Raw genomic sequence first — 20,902 nt, 5'->3', positions numbered from 1 at the left:
GGGTTAGCGGTCCGCGAATGGCGCGACCTTTATTTTCTGGATCGTGCCTGCTTATAATCAGTGATCGGACTTCTACCACATTGTGGTAGATCTGCCACTTTTTTGAGCATCTAGCACAACTACCACACAAGGTCTGAAATCTACCACATATTCGCGTTTTTGAGTAGTTTTATTTTTGTTCGACATAATTTTCTTAATATTAAGAGGCAAAAATTGTCCAACACTAAACACTAACAACAGGCAGAATGGGAGGATAAAATAAGCCGTAAAATAGTAAATTTTCTCAATATTAAATTTTTCGACAGGAAACGTGGTTTTATTTTGTTAAATTGCAAAATATGTGATTTATAAAAAAGAATTAATAGCGAAAATGTTAAAAAAAAACGGCGATNATTAAGAGGCAAAAATTGTCCAACACTAAACACTAACAACAGGCAGAATGGGAGGATAAAATAAGCCGTAAAATAGTAAATTTTCTCAATATTAAATTTTTCGACAGGAAACGTGGTTTTATTTTGTTAAATTGCAAAATATGTGATTTATAAAAAAGAATTAATAGCGAAAATGTTAAAAAAAAACGGCGATTTTTGTGAACGCATTAGCAAATTGAAGTGCATCTAAGGTTTCTGAGGCGTTGTTTACTTTACTTTTACTTGAGAATTGCCAAAATCGGCAAATCCCAAGTAGCGGTTTCTGGAACGTGCCACATTTGTTCGCTACATCGTGATGTGATAAAAAACAAAAGCTGGCAGCACTCCGCAAGGTTGCAGAAATCTTTCAAAATATGTGCGAAAAATATCTTCATATGGAAGGAACTGCTTTACGCTGTCAAGCAAAAAACGTTGCCAAAACTCAACGCAATTTCAAGCCACTTGAATCTTGCACTTTATTACACTAAAATTGATTTTTTTTAGATTCTAATTAAAATGTTTGAAATTTAGGTGAAACCTTGCAGATTTTTTTAATTTTTGTACAAATTTTGATCCAATACCTGAGATTTACCACATTTTTTTGAAATCTACCACATTTTTTTCCAGATTCTACCACACAAAATTTTTAAGTCCGATCACTGCTTATAATCCATAAGTGCGGCTACCACAACAACAGAACGATACAGAAATACTCGACATTGCGTTGTCAGCCGCGACCATGGATAACTAGATATGAAACTGCCGTCCCTAAATTGGAGCGCTAAGCGTTGCGTTATCCATTGTCGACGAGTGTCAGCGCGCGCTATCCCCAAATCAACGCGTCGTAATTTTTGACGTTTTCTCAGATCCTCTCGTTTTTATTCTCGTTTCCTCTTTCACTTTTTTGTCCTTTCTCTTTCTTTCCGTCTTCCGCATCCAACTTCAACACGTAACGCCCTGTCAAAAATGAAAATTCCATTTGCTCGGCGTTAGCGCCGCGTTATTGTGGGATGCTTCATACAAATTGTATGGGCATGAGGATTTTTGACAGTTGTTTGGCGCTTGACGCGCCAATTTAGGGATGGCAGAAACTCTTTTTCTCGTGAGAGCGCTGTCAAAGTGTATATTTTTTTTATAACATTCTCCAGTAGAGCCACTGTGACGAAAACATGTGTGGGCATTTATAGAGAAATTTATGGAGAAACTTTTGATTAAACACAACGGACAAAAGTTGCAATATTCTTCATATCTATTTTATATTTCACTGTTAATATTGTCAGGAAAATTGCGTTTAGTTACAAATACTGTTTTATAGTAATATTAAAAAATGCGGGAAGAAGAAATCCACTGAATTCAATGTGATGCATTTTCCACACATTTAGTGGTAGCTCGCCACTTCGCGTGTCAGCTGTTTATCTGCCCAGGGATTGGCAGTGCTGCCAAGTACGAAAACGAGTTCCTGGGCGCGCTCTCAGAAAAAATGAGGGAGTTTCATATCTAGTTATCCATGCCATGGCCGCGACCAAGCGCACAACAATGCTCTGCTAGTGTTAACTTGTTAAATTGTATGTTCAGGCAGGTTCTGCAATTCACAGGGGTTGAAATTCACTCGTAAATGAATTGCAGAACCTGCCTGTATATGAGCTTTGTTAAATAAACTGTATATAATATTAAATTATTAAACTAAGTAGAGGAAGAGTGGGAAGGCCAGCTTCTAAAAATCGGTTCTTGGACATCCGCTTAAGAAGACCCCTTTTTCCCAAATATAAGGCAGTTTACTTCATATAAATCCAATAACATAATTTTGCATTATTAATTTTTTTCTTATTCTTACTTTCATTGCTCGTAGCACTAATTTTGGTTTACCATTGCATCTAATTAAATATAAAATGTCGTGGAACTATTATTTGTTGATATAAAATTAAAATTAAACAATAAACAAGTAATTTTTAGCAAAACCATAACCGACTTCAATTCTCATATAAAAATTTAGGAGTACCGTTAATTTCTTCATGATCCAATGATCGGATCTAAACCAAATTAGTATGGGACCACCTGTGAGACACTACCTTTCAGATAGAAAAATCGAAATCGGTTGACGGGGTCAAAAGTTAGATACATAAAAAAACATAGGTTTATTCCGACGAATTGATAACCTTCTCCTTTTTTTGAAGTCGGTTAAAAAATTAATGAACTCAAGCGTTAGAAATTAGTACAGCTAAATACATATTTACTTTCGCTTATAAAAACGATTGAGATAATTTCTTTTTTACATATACAGTGATGAAAAAATAAATACGGACACGACATTTTAACAATTTTTTCCTATTTTTCTTATGTTTCCTTAATAGTTAGTATTTTTTTATAAAAGTATTGCTCATTATTTAACAAAAACCATATAAATTCATATTTCAAACTTATGCAAAAATTATAAAAATTCTGCAAAATTGCATCTAAATTTTAAACTTTTTAATCAGGTTTTTGTGTATTCAGTTTTATAGCCCATTAAATTTATTGTCGAACATACTTTGTATGGAAGAAAATGGTTCAAAACAGTTGCCAAAAATCAACGCGATTTTGGGCAACTTAAAACTTACACTTTATTCTACTAAAATTTAATGGGCTATAAAACTACATACCCAAAAAATTCGTGAAAATCTGATTAGAAAGTTGAAAATTTATATGCAATTGTGCTCAATATTGAAATAGGAATTTATATATAAATAATAATAATAATTTTATAAATAAATAATAAATATTAAATAAACGAAAGAAAAATAGGCAATATTTGAAAAAATATCGGGTCCCTATTTATTTTCCACCACTGTAAGCCTAAGAATAATAATTTAAGCATGTTTAATTTCTTTATTTAAAAAACTACTTTAAACTGATTAAGTATTAAATAACCATTATTGTTAATTTAATTGTTTGTTTTCTACATAAAGTGGATGGTAAGAAATCTTCCTTATTTATTTACACAACCTTCCAAGGTCAGCTATGATTTTTGTATTTATACATATGTTCGTATGTAAATATGTGTTTTTCTTTGTTTGGTCATAAATTCTATCCGAACATTGTGGACTATATATATAAACGCTTCTTCATGTATACATATATTTGTCTTTTTATATCAATTTTTACAAGTTAGGACTACTCATTAAAACTTACATATTTATATGGGAATGTTTTGCACAAAGTCATGAGCGTGATAGAAAGCATCCTTATGCTAACCACACACGAGCCAACCTTCGCGGCAACAAACAAAAATATGAAAGTGTTTTGATATTCAGCCATAACCGTCGCCATGAGAAACTATGCTGCACTAGAAGCAACGGGACTTGGCTGCTTCAACGGTTGCCTCGTGTGCGATCAGCATAACGATATTCCTAACAATAGCTTAGTTATTCATCCAACCTACAACTTGTCAGTGTCAGTGTTGTTTCTTTCTGACTCTCTCGCCCAGCGAATGACTTTTTCGATACCGAGTGCGAGAACCTTATTATATTTTCCACTAAGTTCGACTTATTGTTGCAAAACAGCTATAATCCCTAAAGGCCGGTTTTCACTTTCATATTTTGACGACACATTGTCAATACATTTTGCCATAACTTTCTTCTCTTTAATTAATGCCGATACCGTTTATTTGATTCACCATAAAGGGACACATTATCGATTTAGCAACGGTTGTGCAAAACTGAAGACTTATTTTAAAGCAAACTAACTGGTAAAAAAGCTTTGTGTATTTCGTTATTAATTTTAGACTTTCAAATGTCGAAATAGGCAAACAAAATTGTTTAGACTTTTAAGTAAAATGTTAACAAATATAACATTTACAGACCAAATGCAAAAAAAAAATACAATCAAATCTGATTATCTACTGCTAACCATGTTAAATTTGCCTTGGCCAAATGTTTTCCCTTATTAGACGGCAAATGCACAGTAAGACAAGCCTTAAATATCAACTAACTTCTCCCGCGTCAAAACCGGTGCATTTAGTTTACTAAAACGAAACCAAAACCCAATTACTTGTGAATGATACTACTGACAAATGTCGCACTATGTTTAAAACCTAATATAATGAGAAATAGAGCTAATCCAAATTTTTTCTTAAATAAAGTTCGAGTTATGTCGATTAAAGGAATAATATAACGACCGTAAACGTTCTTTAGTGTAAAGGTTGGAAAAAAGGGCCGAATTTGATCACGTTCAAAAAATCGATTATCTTTCGCTTTTCTTTTTGCTGTATCTCGAAGGCAAATCACGATATCGATAAAAAAAAATTTATTAGATGGGTTGCAATAATGGGGGGGATGGTTTTCAAAATATATATATGTATATATACTTACGTTTTTCAAGTTATTTTTTTTTTTTGTTTTTTCTATAAAAAATTGTCCAAGTTTTAGGTATAACCAGTTATATACTCAAACTTCATACAAAATTTACGAAGATTCAACAAAGTTTCATTAAAATTTTGAGCTTTTAATCTGAATCTTTAAAGCAAATATGGGTATTCAATTTTAGTTAGTCTAATTAAGAGCAAGTTTCAAGTTTTTTTTGTGACCGCTTTTTTTATATAACAAACACAATTTACAAAAACTGACGTTGATATTTTGAAATTTTGTTGCGTACGGTCTTGCGCATTTAATTTTCTAAGAAATTCGTGTTTATATGGAAAAAAGACCAAAAATCCGTCAGAAAAAAAAAATTATTAAAACTCAACGCGTTTTTGTAGCCGCTTGAAATTTACACTTCATTACACTAAAATTATATGGATATAAAACTGCATACATAAAAAAGTTCTACAGATTCTTATTAAAAAGCTCTAAATTTTTATGAAAATTTGTGAAATTTTCCTAAATTTGGCAAAAAGTTTGAAAATTTGATTTATATGGAAAATAACAAAGATCTTGAAAATCATTGTAAATATTTGAAAAAATCAGCACGTGAATACTTGCTCGAGTCACTGTATATATCAACCTTACCAGATATACTTTTTGGGGAATTATTTCCATTCATATAAGTTATATAAATTCCAAATATGACCCAAAATTGGACCTTAAATACGAGTTTTTCAAATATCTCGACTCCTGCACCTTGCAGGTGGAAATTTAAAATTTATCTATGGCCCGATTTGGTTCATATGTATATGGTACAAATCTGTGTTCGTATGGAAATGTAGCTTATGTCAAAAAGCTGGCTTTAGTATAAATCGGCATTCACAGCATACGATTGCGAATGACTCACTGGCGCTGAGCTGTTGAAGAACCTTGGGCAAATAAACGTGCAAGAAGTAGTTTCGATACTAGCAAGTCAATATTCTTATTAAGTCTCATCAAAAAATTCCTTGTCGTTTAAAGAATAAAGGGAATACCGCATTATACTAAAGCCAGCCTTTGGACATAAGCTACTTTTCCATATGAACACAGATATTACTTATATGAAAGGAAATAACTTTACAAAAAAATTAGCCGGCCGGAGTCGGTGTTACATGCATATGTATACATACATATCGTCGTTTATAGTATAAAACCGCCTATCAACAAAATGCAAAACCGCGTATGAGAGGTTTCATAATTTATTTTCTAGGGGGTAAAAACACTCATATATCAAAATGGTTCTATTTTTTATAAAGCAATCGCATTCAGGACGAATGGATAACGGTATACATATTTTGAAAACCATTCACCCTTATTCCAACCGCTAATTATAAAAAAAAATAGAGCTAGCTCTATTCCTTCCCGGTATATTACATTAAAAAAATGCAATTTAGCCCATAGTGCGTGGTTTGTACAATTATACATCTGACTAAGTTACCTTCCCGTTGCTATACTATACACACTTCCTTGCATATAAAGCCATTTGGCCATGTGATAACACTGCTAAAGTGATTACACTGGCCATAAATTGTGATCCCTAAACTTATGTAACTAACTAATTTTCATTGACATTCATTGGCTCGTGCAATGGCCGTTACTATTTCCATTTTAACAGTCATTTTTTTCGCTGCAGGCACTCTCTTTAAATCGGACACAAGAGATAACAGAAACATGCGATCCTCGTCTTGGCCCTCATGATCACTACGTTCGCGATGCTCCAGACTGCTCAGCAATTGAAGTATTTTGGCTTGTAATTCTTTAGATGACTCTTCCAGATGGTAACGCGGCCGTTTATTTGCAGGTTCGGCGGGACTAGTGGTGTTAGCGGGTATTGGTGATGACTTCTCTGCTTCTGCTTCGCTTTCCCGTTCCCTCTCTCGTTCTGCCGTTTCTTCACATTCTCCATTCCCTCCATTTTCTTGCTCTGCAACCAACTCAACGGGGTTAATGAATTCACCTCCTTTATATTGTGCCACTGTGCAGAATTCCGCATTCCATGTGGATTCAGCCGTGTCATCTGTTTCCTTGGCTGGTACTACATCAATACCATTTGTGAGACCATTTGTGACATCGCCATTGATTTCGATAGAGAGGGATTCATGTGGAAAGGTATCGTCCAAAGTGTCCATTTCATCGTACTCGAATCCATCTTGCTTAATAAAGGGTTTAATATCGCACTCTTCAGTCAAGTCTATCAGGTCGCTTAGACTATCTTCATCCTCTTGTACCTCAATGTCCGCCGGTATTGTGGTGTTGTAACATTCCCGCAGCCCCAACTCATCAGCCAACCTGAAACGAAACATTCAAGTAAATTTTTTTGCGATAAGGATTAAGCTGCCTTTAAACTTACTTTGCGCAATGTGCGCTTTTGATATGAGGTATCAAGAACTCTAGTTCGGAAATAATTGGGCTCTCCTTCTTTCGTGCATAATTTTCAACGGTGGCATTCTTTTTGACCTCGCGCGAAATGGAGTCGCGCAGAGTTTTCCATCGACGGCGTACATTCGCTCCTATAAATTAAGAAATTAAAAAGTTTTACAATTACTTTTTATCCAGTATGTGCATATGTGTGTATCTAAATTATTTTAAGCACTATTTAGGAAAGCTTTTTAATGAATTTTCATAAAAATTAAGTACGAATCTACAGTGCAGAAGAAGGAGAAGGTTATCAAATCATCGGAATATTTTTTTTATGTACGTTACGTTACATAACTTTGGACCACGTTAACCGATTTCTACAATTCACCACCTCACAGGTGGTCCCATACTAATTTGGTTTAATTCCAATCATTGGATCATTAAGAAATTAACTATAATCTTAAATTTTTATATGAGAATTGATGTCGGTTTTTTTTTGCTTAAAAATTACATGTTTTATTTTGAAATCAAAAAATATTTAGGGAGTGCTTAAGGCGCTCAATGTTTTCGCTGTATTTTATATGAGCGAAAAAAAAACTTTTCGTATAAACTTCTTGAATATCAATATTTTTCGATCGGAAAACTGTGGTTCTCTTCGGGAGACTTCAAATATTAATATCCAAATGTTTATTTAATCATTTTTTTCCTGCAGGAGCCGCAGAAAAGGCTGCCGTTTTAACACCAACAACAACAACAACGCGGCACAAACTACCAAAAAATAATGCACCACTTGCTTTTACCAAACAGTCCAGGCGGCCATCTGTTAGGTGAAAGCCCCAAAGTAATTGTCCCCAACGGAATTTGCAAAGTGATGCTCAAAAATGTTTGTTCCGGTGGGAGTAGCTTAGCTCTGCAAGGTTCTTACCCCGTTTAGGTCGGCGAAGTATCTCAGAAGTTGTTCGTCCATAGGGCTACATTCACTACGTATTCTTCTACTCAGGGCTGGCATCGAGTCAAACCCAGGGCCAGAAATCTACACCTGCTGTGTATGCCGGAGACGACTACACCACAACTCCACCTCAGTCAAGTGTAATGCCTGCGAGGGGTCACCTTAGAGTCTGCTCAGGACTACGGACACATCGAAAGTGGACCACGTCGTACGTGGCCCCCTGTTGCTCAAACAGAGCAGCCTCCACGGCTAACCTTAGTCCGCCCGAGCAGCCCCACACACTCACACAGCAGCCACACACAGTCACCACAACACAACAACATAATAACACCACAGACCGTACCACAGCCACCACAGACCACATAACACACACAACCGCACCACCACCCACACGCCGCCGCCAACAACTCCTGGTTCCCCCTACAATCTGCACGGTATGTCAGACCAGGATATTCCGTAATGTGACATCAGTCAAGTGCAACACCTGCCTTGGCTGGTGCCACTTTAGGGCATGTTCAGGTCTGCGTACCACGCGAGATTGGACGGGGAACTTCGAGGGCCCGTGTTGCGCTGCTCGGTCGCAGACTTCAATTGCGACGCCCCCCACCACCACCACAGGGCGGCAATCACCTCAGCAGCACACACAGCCAACGGCGGCAAGAACATACACATCCCTTACACCCCACATCACGACACGTCTCCCGAACCACATGAAGCTCCTTCAATTTAACTGCAACGGGCTACAGAGCAAGATTGAGGAGATAACCGTCTTCATGTGTCGGCATGGTATATTGATAGCTGCGGTCCAAGAGACGAAGTTGCACAGCAATTCAACTTTGTTGAATTGCGCCGGGTACAACGTGCACCGTCGAGATCGCGAGCGAGATAATGGTGGTGGCTTAGCGTTCATCACGCACCACACCGTGCAGTATCGTCTTATCGAAGCAGACATCGACCGCAGGGATACCACCCTAGAATGTCAGGGCATCGCTATCCGGTCAGGCGATGTCGAGCTCGAAATATTTAACATATACATACCCCCTGTCACCTGCTGCCCGGCAGGATATCACCCTGATATAGGTGCGCTCCTCAGAGGTGAAAACCGTATGGTAGTAGGTGACTTTAATGCGCACCACGATCTTTGGCACTCAAGCCTGTCAAACGATCGTAGGGGAACAGACTTGGCTGAGCAGATAGACGATTCGACATTCTGCACAATGAACGACGACGCACCCACCAGGATTATGGGTAACTGCAGTAGCTCGCCAGACATCACAATAGTCAGCGCTGGTCTGATAAACAGCATAACGTGGCGACCTATGCTGACTCTAGCATCAGACCATCTACCCATAGTCATCTCGATTGATAAACCAACCGACTTTGCCTCCGCCAAACACCGGACCTATATCAACTTTTCTAAAGCTGATTGGAAAGGTTACGCGGAGTTTACCGAAAACACCTTCACAGCGCTCCCCACACCAACCGACGTCCATCTCGGTGAACGTAAGTTCCGCAGGGCTATCACTGCTGCTGCAGCTCGCTTCATACCGGCAGGGTGTATATCGGACCCACGTCCAAACTTCCCTGCCGAAGCGGCTGTTCTAGCCGATGAGCGTGATAGCCTTCGTCAGGCCGATCCCGGAGATCCCCGTATCAGGGATCTCAACGCGGAGATTCGGCAACTTGTAAACGTACATAAGCGGAAGAAGTGGGAGGAGCATCTGAAGACTTGTAATTTCACCTCTGGTGTGAGCAAGCTTTGGTCAACCGTGAGGTCATTGTCTAATCCGACGAAGCACGACGACAGAGTCGAAATTTCCTTCGGCGACCATGCTTCGTCGGACCCGGAGCGATGCGCGAGCTATTTTAGCCGGCAGTTCATACTGCATCCTCCGGTGGACAAAGCCAAGCGTCGAGTGACCAGAAGGCTGCACAAACTGCCAACAACTTGTGCCCCCCTTGCTTTCACTTGCGGTGAAGTTCAGGTGGCCATCGGGAAGGCGAAAGCCTCCAAAGCCATGGGTCCCGACGGAATATGCATGCTGATGCTGAAAAATTTGGGTCCTGCGGGGGTAGCGTACCTAACGGAGGTCCTCAACTTGTCAATGGCCACTCTCATCATCCCAGACATCTGGAAGGTGGGGAGAGTGGTCCCACTGCTCAAACCGGGGAAACCTGCCAACAAAGGAGATTCGTATCGTCCGATAACACTCCTTTCCCCGGTAGCGAAGACACTCGAGGCCTTGCTACTCCCGTACTTCACAAACCACCTGACCCCAGCGAAGCATCAGCATGGTTTCCGTAAAGTGCACAGTACAACAACAGCACTTAACGCCATAAACACTCAGATAACTCGTGGCCTTAACCGTAACCGTCCCTGTGAGAGAACGATTCTAGTAGCGTTGGACTTGTCAAAGGCGTTTGACACCGTCTGCCATTCCACGCTACTAGAAGATATAGAGGCCTCCTCTCTCCCACAGAGGCTCAAACGGTGGTCGGCAAATTATCTGAGTGGTCGACATTCGTCGGTAATGTTTAGAGACAAAACGAGTAAGCAGCGAAAAATAAAACAGGGGGTTCCTCAGGGTGGTGTCCTTTCCCCGCTACTGTTTAACTTTTACATTTCAAAGCTCCCTCAACCACCAGAGGGAGTCTCGATTGTCTCTTATGCCGACGATTGCTCGATCATGGCGACTGGGAATGGAATTGATGACCTGTGTTCGAAAGTAAACGGCTATCTCTCCGAACTTTCTCGCTTCTTCACTGCAAAGTGTCTAGCCCTCTCCCCTACGAAATCCTCCGCGACCCTGTTCACAACCTGGACGAAGGAGGTCAGGCTACCGCTGGGGATTCACGTCGATGACACACCAATTCCGACGGTGAATAACCCCAAAATACTCGGAGTAACATTCGACAGCCTGCTCTCCTTCTCTGCGCACTCAACCGCTATTGTCAATAAAGTACAGAGCCGCAACAAGGTCCTCAAGTCGCTAGCCGGCAGTACTTGGGGCAAAGACAAAGAAACGTTGCTGGCAACATACAAGGCAATAGGCCGGCCGGTTTTAAACTACGCAGCGCCAGTGTGGTCGCCGGGGACTAGTAGGACGCAGTGGACGAAGCTACAGACTGTACAGAACACCGCACTCAGGACAGCGCCAAGATGCCTCCTGATGTCGCCCGAACACCATCTCCACGGCGAGGCGCAAATGCTCCCCGTAAAGGAGCACAACATAATGCTCTGCAATCAGTTCCTGATCGGGAGCCACCGAAGTGGCCACCCAAACAGACAACTGCTTGCAGAGGAGCCCTCGCCTAGGCACGTCAGGAGGCATCTATACGAACTGCCGGACGAAGTCCAGAGGTTCATCAAGCAACCTCTGGACCCGTCAGCTTACCGACTGGCCCTGAACGGCATTCACAGGGAGTCAGTCTCGAGTTATGTAGACTCTAGACCTGTGAATGCCGTTATAGGCATACCGCCCCCGGACACAGACGAGACGGAGCTTCAACTGCCTCGGGAGACACGAACGACACTAGCACAACTTCGCTCAGGCTACTGCAGCAGGTTAAACTCCTACCTGAGTAGATTGAATGAGGATGTGCCAAATAAGTGTCCAGCATGCGGAGAGACCCCACATGACTCGAAACATCTCTTCGCATGCCCGGAAAACCCGACAAACCTAACGGCCTTGTCCCTGTGGACCAACCCCACAGAAGCTGCACGCTTCCTAGGGTGCCGTTAGTGGAACTTGACGACAACGACTGAGATACCAACCGTCCTGGGCGGGGTTGTTGTAGCCGCTACAACAACAACAACAACAACACTTGGCTGAGCAGATAGACGATTCGACATTCTGCACAATGAACGACGACGCACCCACCAGGAATATGGGCAGCTCCTGCAGCTCACTAGACACAACAATAGACAGCGCTGGTCTGATAAACAGCGTATCATGGCGACCTATGCTGATCTTGGCATCATACCATCTGCCCATAATCATCTCCATCGATAAACCAGAAAGACTTTATATCAACTTTACTAAATCTGATTGGAAAGGCTTCGCGGAATTTACTGAAAGCACCTTCGCTACGCTCCCCACACCAACGACATCCACATAGGTGAACGTTTGTTCCGCAGGGTTGTCCGTCCAAACTTCCCTACTGAAGCGGTTGTTCTAACCGATGAGCGAGACAACCTTCGTCAGGCCTGTGCCGGAAATCTCCGTATCAAGGATCTCAACGCGGAAAGTGGAAAAGACCAATATATACAAGTTTTTAGTGATATATTTAGCCATATTTTAACATATATGGCTAAAATGAAGTATTATGGTTGTATGTATCGTAATATATGGGCAATTTGTGCGTTTTTGTGAGTGTAGTAAGGGAATAAAAAAGGTACAATTGTGGAAATGTTTTTTGTTAACAACTTTTGATCTGATAAAAAGTTAATTTCCGCCTTCGGATTCTTGTTACTTTGTTCCAGACGCGTCTAATCGTACTCCGTTGCCTAAATTTTGATGAATTTTAGGTGTTGAAAGTCCATCTAGATAATTAGGGTACTCTTTATGAATTTGTAAAACGATTTTGGGTTGCTTTGCCAAACGCGTGAATCGAATCAAAAACCTTTTACACACACTTGTAGAAAACAGTTCACGCTTTCCCTGCAAACCATTTTATCAGAGTATTCTGAATCGTAAAGAAATTTTAAAGAATTCGGAAAGATCCCATCCGATTTTTTGCCGATTTTTCTAAAATGAATTAAATTACGCACACTTCCATTCTTTTCCGAAATTTCGGAAGAAAAGCGGTAAAGAAATGAAAATAATGCTGCTATGTGAAGAATTTCTTGCAGACTTTTTTCATAATTTTCTTTATATTTCGTACAGAAATTTCTTTACGAGTTCGTGTCAACCACTTCATATAATTTTCTTTGAAGATTCGGAAAAAAAATCGTTACAGAAATCAGATACTCCTAAAGATTTCGTTAAGATTTCGGGAACTTTGGTTTGCAGGGTTTATTACAAAAATAAAATTTACTATATCTGTGCACTAATTTATTAATAACGTCGGTTGGAAATATGGTATTTTTTGTAAGTTTCCGAGCTGAGCTGTCAAAAAAAAAATATCCACGAAATATCTCTGCAAAAGGTGTTCAGCCCCTCTTCTTTAGCAAAACAGAAAGGAGAATTTTACTTAGTGAGGGTTATAACCCCTAAGCTCGGCCGAAGGCCGCCTACGCAGAAAGGTATTATCTGCAAAATGTGTTCAGCCTCCCTTCTTTGGCAACAAAGAAAGGAGAATTCTACTCTCTGCAAAAGGTGTTCAGCCCCTCTTCTTGGGCAACAGAGAAAGGAGTAGTGAGGGTTATAATCGTTTTGGAAAAAATCCAAAGGGGTCTTGTGGGGGGGAGGGCGCGTGAGGGGTGACTTTTCATAAAGCGGCGTTCATCCTCTTTCGTTTAGGGGGGGTTTGGGGAACCACGCCCCCTCTCCTCCGCCCCCACCCCTAAATCGTTGTACAAATAGCTAAAGATTTCCCTTTTATTTTTGTAATAAAGCTGTTGTCTACAAGTTTTGATTCGATTCGCGCTTTTGGGCACAGCAACCCAAAATCATTATACAAATTGATAAAGAGTACCCTGTTTTACGAAATTCCCAAAGGCCGACATCTCTCATAGGGGGACAAAAAGCAGGTAGGCATCACTGTCCGCTTATGGCAGCTTTCACTGTATATGCATACAGCTCACGTCGGCTATTTTTAAAACTGCTGAAGCCCTCACCTAAGGTTCCACAAATATTTCTTCACATACCGTGCCCCTAAATACAGCGGAATCGAGCAAACAGGTGGCATATATGTAACATATATAATAAAGAAAAATTCCTTTATTTCCCTAACTTTTTTTATGTAACACATCTCTCAATAACCATGGATGTACCATTAAGTTATCGAGTATAAATATATCGTGTAATCCCCAGAACCACCGGCATAACAGCGGAACTTCTTTAAATACATTCGAATATACATATATATGTACATCGAGATGATTGTTAGCGAAGCCACAAATAAGCAGCTATTTTTTGTTTTCGCTTGCATGCACCAAATATTCATTCGGTCATGCTTTAGCTTGGTATGTAGATAGATGCATGTATATATACATATACAGCCTGCCACCACCTGAACGACCATGGTAACTCATTAAATTATGCAGCACAAGGAAAAGAAAACAGAGGCATGAATGTACCTGCTGTGGTTATATACTTACGAATAACGTCCTGATGCTCTGCTTTGTATGTGTCATAAAATGGGAACAATGATCTATAAAGGCGCTCCCATATAATTTCTTTGTGGTTCTTATCACTGTAGCCTTCCGCAAAACTATTGTAAAGAACCTCTTGAGACCGCACCAAACGAATTAATTTCATGGAATTTATTTTCACTTCTATATCACTATTTGATTTACGATTCTTTGCTTTTTCTCGATTTTCTGGTTTGTGTAGATTGTTGGAAATTGTCACAGCTCCCTCCATTTTACAATACACGCGTACGCGGAAAACTTAAAATAACTAAATACGCGTCGCAGCTGCTAGCTGCGTGCAAAATATCTGAACAATACTAATTCCATCTTGCTCACTCCTACTTTTAAATAAGGATGGCCGTGAGATATATCTGTTTCACATTAACTATACGCGTACTGCAAAACTGCTATTAGCAGCGTCAAAAAAACAGCAAGGGGGACAACAAAATGCCAAATAGTTGTGAAGAAACAAGTTTTCATAATAAGAGAAACGCGTTGAAACAGAACAGAGTGACACAGTAGAAAATTAATCATTATGCAATCGCTCGCTGTGTCCTAATATGTGTGCAAAATGAAGCAAGCTGCAAAAATATGCATAGCATCCAAGTCTTTCTTAGAGTTTTTGAATATAAAAGCAAAAGAATTTGATTTGTATTTTGTTCGCGTCAAGCTTGGACGATGATAACACCACCACATCGGCGACAAAAAAACTTTAGCAAAATTCATTATAAAGCGTTCACACTTCAATACATTGCACTAATTTTGCTGGTACAAATAACCAATTAGTTTCTTAGAATGTAAATTACTTTTGTGAAAAAGAGGACTAAATTAGATACATTGAATAGCAAAATATTTGTTATTTACTTACTTGATGTACATTGATGAACCGCTTGTGGAGATGGCTCGCCGCTAATCGCAGGCGATAGATAGCAGGAGATATCGCCCTCGAGCTATCGCAGGCGGTTGTTCAATGTCTGGTTATCACTACTTGCCGGTTAAACAACATTATCGACGGTTTCGACATAATGCATATAACATGTGATCGATAAAGCAGTACTTGTATTTAACCGGAGCTTCTACCTCCGATTTGTGCTCATCAGGCATTGAACAACTGGCCCTTAGGGCCGGTTGCTCAAAGCCTGGTTGACACTAATCTTCGGTTAAACATCGTTATCGACGTTACCGACACCATGTTATTTGAATGGAGTCGAAAACGTCGATAACAATGTTAATCGGTGATTAGTGTCAACCAGGCTTTGAGCAACCGGCCCTTAATTGTGCAGAAATTTAGGGCCGGTTGCTCAAAGCCTGGTTGACACTAATCCCTGGTTAAACATCGTTATCGACGTTACCGACACCGTGTTATATGCATGGAGTCGAAAACGTCGATGTTAACCGACGATTAGTGTTAATCAGGCTTTGAGCAACCGGCCCTTAGTGTTTCTATACTAAAAATGTATATGCTCAAAACCACGTGGATGTAAAGAAATGTACTCGTAAATCTTAAGGCTCCGACAGATAGAATATCTTTTCTGCGTATGCTTTTGACTGAAAAAAGAAACTCACAAACGATAGCGAGACGGCACAATCAAAACGTTGCCGCAACAAAACGGCTTACTTTGATTAGTCAAAAATCAGCTGGTTTGAATTCGTTTCATACATTTTTGTTGTTGCTGTTGTTTTGCCGCATATGCCTGCGTCAAAAGTTAAGAGTTGGGTGAATTTTATCAGTTGCGGCAATGCATGCGTTGCCGATGTATCGTCTTATATTTAAAATCACAGAGTTAACAGCAAAGACAAATATTTTTTTTATATAATTGCCGTATTTTATTTGCTCAACTTCTGCATCAGAGTACTGGGAAAATTTTCCAGCAGTAAAAAGTTATGAATTGGCACAGCAGAAATGTAAAAATGTCTCACCATATTGACCACTAAATTGACTAAGGTCGGTGTTATGCAGACAAACTTTTGTTTGCCAAATTAAATGGCGGCTGCTTAGTTTGCTCGGAGGTGGTTATGTCGAGTTTGGCACAGGGTTGCACGTTCATTATGGTTTTCATGGCTATTGCCAACACGAAATGAGAATTTCAGATGTACATAACGCGCACAATTATTATATTTTTTCTGATATCGTATAGGCAATTAACTGTGCCCTAATCTTTGAAGCTGCTACAGCATAAATTCAGTTCTCTGGCTTTCGGTATCACGGCCATTTTTGTGTATAGCAACATTTGTCTAAAATTGTTGTATATGACAACACCGAATTTTCCGCAGTTTGAGCAAACAGAATTAGTTTGCTGTGAGAGTCGCCAAACTCGCTCTCTCCGAGTTTGCTGCAACAACAATTGCACGCAGTTTGCCAAACAAAATTTCTGCATAACACCGACCTAATACTTTCACCCAAACCGCCCGTTTTTAATTAAGTATAATTCATATACTTTTACAACCGGTTTAACCAGCAATTTAAATGGAAAATGATTTTTTGTCTTCTGCATATAAAATTAAAAAAATTTAAATCATTGGCTGTTACAGTTTTTTTTATCAAAAAGTTGAATATTAAAAAACCCACCGATTTGACGTTTCTTTTAATAATAATAATAGTTTAGCGCTTACAAAATATGTTAACCCTTATTCCTGAACACAAATTTTCGTAATTCGTAGCTACGTTACGAAAAACGAAAAATCCACATGCTGCAACCCTTGCGAAAACATGTCCAGCTTCAGTTGTTTTTCGAAGACAAGTGAATGAAGGAAAACAAAGTGGAAAGGAATTAAAAAGAAAACACTCATGAAGTGCTTTTTATAGTAAAATTTTTTGATTTTACATATTTTGAAAGAAACGATTGATTCTACTGCATTTACAATTAAAGCAGCGGAGTAAGAGCGAGCTATGGGAACTGGTTCTCAATCCAGTTCTTGCAATAACAGCTTCTTTCAAGCCATTAAAAACATGCACTTTGTTAGGTCCAACACCTGTTGCGCTTGCTTCTGCCTTCGACCGCACTTAGGGATTGTAAGGGTAAGTAGAATTCTCCTTTCTGTGTTGCCGGAGAAGAGGGACTTTTGCATGTCAAAGGTATACAACATTTCTTGTCCATATCACTCCGGCTACGCCTTCCACAGTATTTTTGCGCAGAACCCACGTCCAAATTTGCAAAAAAGTGCATAGTGCAAACCGAGTTTGTTAATAAGCTAGTGGTGGGAAATTTGAAACATTTACATATCTTAAATAAAATGTGAACCCTTTAATTACACGTGTATGTTAAAGGAAATTATAATTGACAGCACCGACAAATGAATATATACACAAACAAATGTTCGGTTATGGTTAAAACAATTCAAGTTTTTGTATTGAATTTTCGGTTTAGAATTTATTTTTTCCTGTTCAGTAGGGGTTTTTGCACATTATCTTTGCCGTGAGAATTTATCGTAATAGATACGGATCTGAATAAGCGACTGGAACACGGCTGTTTGTCAAAAGCATACGATTTCGAACTCGCGTAAATATACATTTGCTAAATGCGGTAGCATGAACGCTCTTCGATAACATATGTTCGAAAGTGCTAAATGTTGCATTTTAAATGCAGCAAAAACGCTGCATTATTGCCTTTTTATAATCAAGACGTTGCCATTTTTAACTTTATTTTCATTTTCGATGGTCATATTTAGTCTGTTCCAATAGCAGTCCGGTTTACAGGATTTAGTCAGAACTTACAGGAAGTCGTTCCTATTGACATAAAACCTGTAAGTGGGAACACATTTGAGAGAGTAACTGAGCAACTGTTCCTAGTCAGAAGTTACAGGATTTAGTCCGGAGTTTTTTTTCCTGTAAGTTCATGAAAAGTGTCAAACGATCAGCTGATTTACATGTGCAAACAAAAACAGAAAGCGGTGAAAGCAAAGAACCTTATATTTGTTAAAAAATGGAAGTAAACAACGAAATATTTGAATATGTATAGATTTTAATAATTATTTAGTGATATTTCAGCCAAATCAGTGTAGTACCAATGACATGTAAACAAACCGTCTGACGTTTTTACAGGAAATAGTGCTTTTTGCGTTCCCATGCACTTCTGCATCTGTTCTCCTTTTACTCTCATTTGAGAGCGTAAAATTGTAGTTTGACAGTTCCACAGGTTTTAGTCCGAAGTTCAAAGGAACAGACTAATTGTTACGATTATCCTCGAAACTTTGAGGTATTTCCCAAATATACTCCGGCTCGTATCGCTGGGTTGTTAAATAAATGCTAACGATGACCAAATTGTTGTACAATTAACTTTATTGTACAACAAACAATTTACAATACTTGCTAATACAGTAAAAACACTTTACAATACTTGTTAAAGCAATAACAACGCTTTACTACTTGTTAACACAATTAAACTTATAGCTTGCTTATTCGCAACTCAATTCTCCGCTCACTTTACTTGTAGCTTGCTGACTTGTAACTAACTCACCTCGCGGTGGCGGCGCCCTTATATACCTGCGCTGGCACTTATGGCAACTCTAGAACATTCTGAAGTTTATCGCTCATTCTCTTTCTCTCGCTGTTCGCAGTGTTCATCCAACTTGACGTTTCTCTTTGTGGAACATTGTACGTCATTCCTCGAACATTTTGCCTATTTCTCGTTGTTCGCTTTGTGTTGCCGAAGTATTCGCCACACTGCCCTCCACCTAAGTCTGATCATCCCGATCAGACACACTTGCCGCTCCCACCGCAGCAAGTATTTCCAAGTGGACCACTTTCATCTTGGTCCTCGGTCTACCAGCTGTCTGGATTGGATGCACTGCGTCCTTCAGTCGCTTGTCAATCCTATACGGACCTTTCCAGATACAATGTGGTTCGGAGGTGACGCCTTTCTTCGGCTGCGGCATGTGCGACAACACCAAATCGCCTTCCTGTAGCTCCTCTCGGCTCGATGCGTTGCTGGACATTGCTTCCAGCTTATCTCCGGTGGTGCACCATCTCACATGGTCGTGCTTCTGCCGGCCACTGGTGGTGACCAGACCATGTCTCCTCTTGTGGGCACCCTTTTTGCCAGATCTATGCCGCATCATCTGTCCATGACACCCAGACTCCCGCCTTCGTGCTGCACTGCCTTTAGCACATCTTGCTACATCCGGATCCCCACACTGAAACTTGCCCATTTTTTCGCATCTCGCTCCTTCGCCGGCGTCAACCTCATTAACCGGACATGTATAACCTCATCCTTGGCTTCCGGCTTAATGCTTGCCTTTGGAGACCACCTTTTTCCGGACACTTCAAAGCACGCCTACTGCTCCCACAGCCGCTTCCATTTCCGGCCACCGGATTATCACCATTGCAACGTGCTTCAGTGGCTTTCCTCCTGCCGGAAACACTGCCTGGCTCGCCATGACCACTTCCTTGTTGCGACCTCTTCTTTACTGAGCTGGTGCAACCGTCACGCTTTTCCTGTATCCGTGAACCGCTTCCTTCTCCTGACGAAACCACTCCGTCTCCATCACTGCCAACCTCCGCCCAACTCACCGCTTCCGTTTCTAGTGGAATCTTCGACACTTCCTCTAAGACTAACCGTCTGCTGCAGCACTGGCTGTCGTAACCAACCCTAAGTGGCACTTTCCTGTGACGATCTGTCAGGATCATTCTCTGGAGGTCAATCTTCATGCCTTGGCCAAGTAAGAAATCCACGCCGATGATGACTTCATCCACAATNCGAATAATGGAATGTGTCGCTCCAGTATCCACTGTCAGTACTCTCTCCTGCCCATTCACACATCCACCAACAGTGAGGTTGCATGCTTTCCGGCCAATTTGTGAGACGGAGATTATGGGCCCTTCAACATCTGGAGCCAGCACGCGGCCCTTCCTGCTGGATCGTTTCAGTTGAACGACTGATTGGAGTTGGCTTCGTCTCCTTCAGCCCTGCGTTTGCGTCCTGCTGAATTGTTGAGCCCTGGAACTTGCACTGCAATCGCGGGCGAAGTGGCCTGGCTTTCCACATTTAAAACATTTACTCGTAGCTTGCTGACTTGTAACTAACTCACCTCGCTGTGGCGGCGCCCTTATATACCTGCGCTGGCACTTATGGCAACTCTAGAACATTCTGAAGTTTATCGCTCATTATCTTTCTCTCGCTGTTCGCAGTGTTCATCCAACTTGACGTTTCTCTTTGTGGAACATTCTACGTCATTCCTCGAACATTCTGCCTATTTCTCGTTCGCTTTGTGTTGCCGAAGTATTCGCCACAATATTATTGTCTTTTTATAATAAGGCAATATTAAATGAGATGATGGAGGATGGTTCCGTGCGCAGAAGTGGAAAACTTTTGACTGCCATTCACCTGGGAGTGGCCAGAAGCGATTCTTGTGCGTACGGTTCAAATCGCAGCTCACAACGTCCGGATATTTATATCCACGTATCCTCTGGGTAGCAACCAAACACCCGTTTGGGAGCGAGCTAAAGTGAGAAGGCGTAAAACTTCGCGTGCGCTGGGTTTGGGTCCCGCCACGTTAAAACCCCGCCCAATGAAAA

The 20,902-nt window shown here is 40.4% G+C and overlaps 1 protein-coding gene and 1 long non-coding RNA gene across 2 annotated transcripts; one reads left to right on the top strand and one right to left on the bottom strand.

The window, feature by feature from the left end:
• The first annotated feature begins 2,767 nt into the window (after positions 1–2,767).
• Positions 2,768–12,745, top strand: LOC108360283 (uncharacterized). Its single transcript, XR_001847084.1, has 3 exons — positions 2,768–2,780; positions 2,950–2,955; positions 12,649–12,745. It is a non-coding gene; the product is annotated as an uncharacterized LOC108360283 (long non-coding RNA).
• Positions 6,034–14,831, bottom strand: LOC108360282 (uncharacterized). The gene is made up of 3 exons (XM_017612496.1): positions 14,356–14,831; positions 7,137–7,296; positions 6,034–7,075 (listed from the first exon to the last, which is right to left on the bottom strand). Exons 1-3 carry the CDS (start codon positions 14,618–14,620, stop codon positions 6,349–6,351), a joined length of 1,152 nt encoding a protein of 383 aa, XP_017467985.1. The 5' UTR covers positions 14,621–14,831; the 3' UTR covers positions 6,034–6,348.
• Between the last annotated feature and the right edge of the window lie 6,071 nt (positions 14,832–20,902).

This window comes from Rhagoletis zephyria, unplaced genomic scaffold (assembly GCF_001687245.7).
Source record: "Rhagoletis zephyria isolate East Lansing unplaced genomic scaffold, Rhagoletis_zephyria_1.1 Rzeph_scaffold_00551, whole genome shotgun sequence".
Classification (NCBI taxonomy): Eukaryota; Metazoa; Arthropoda; class Insecta; order Diptera; family Tephritidae; genus Rhagoletis; species Rhagoletis zephyria.
The sequence above is the reverse complement of the archived record's forward strand: the minus strand, read 5'-3'. Positions and strand labels throughout refer to the sequence as shown.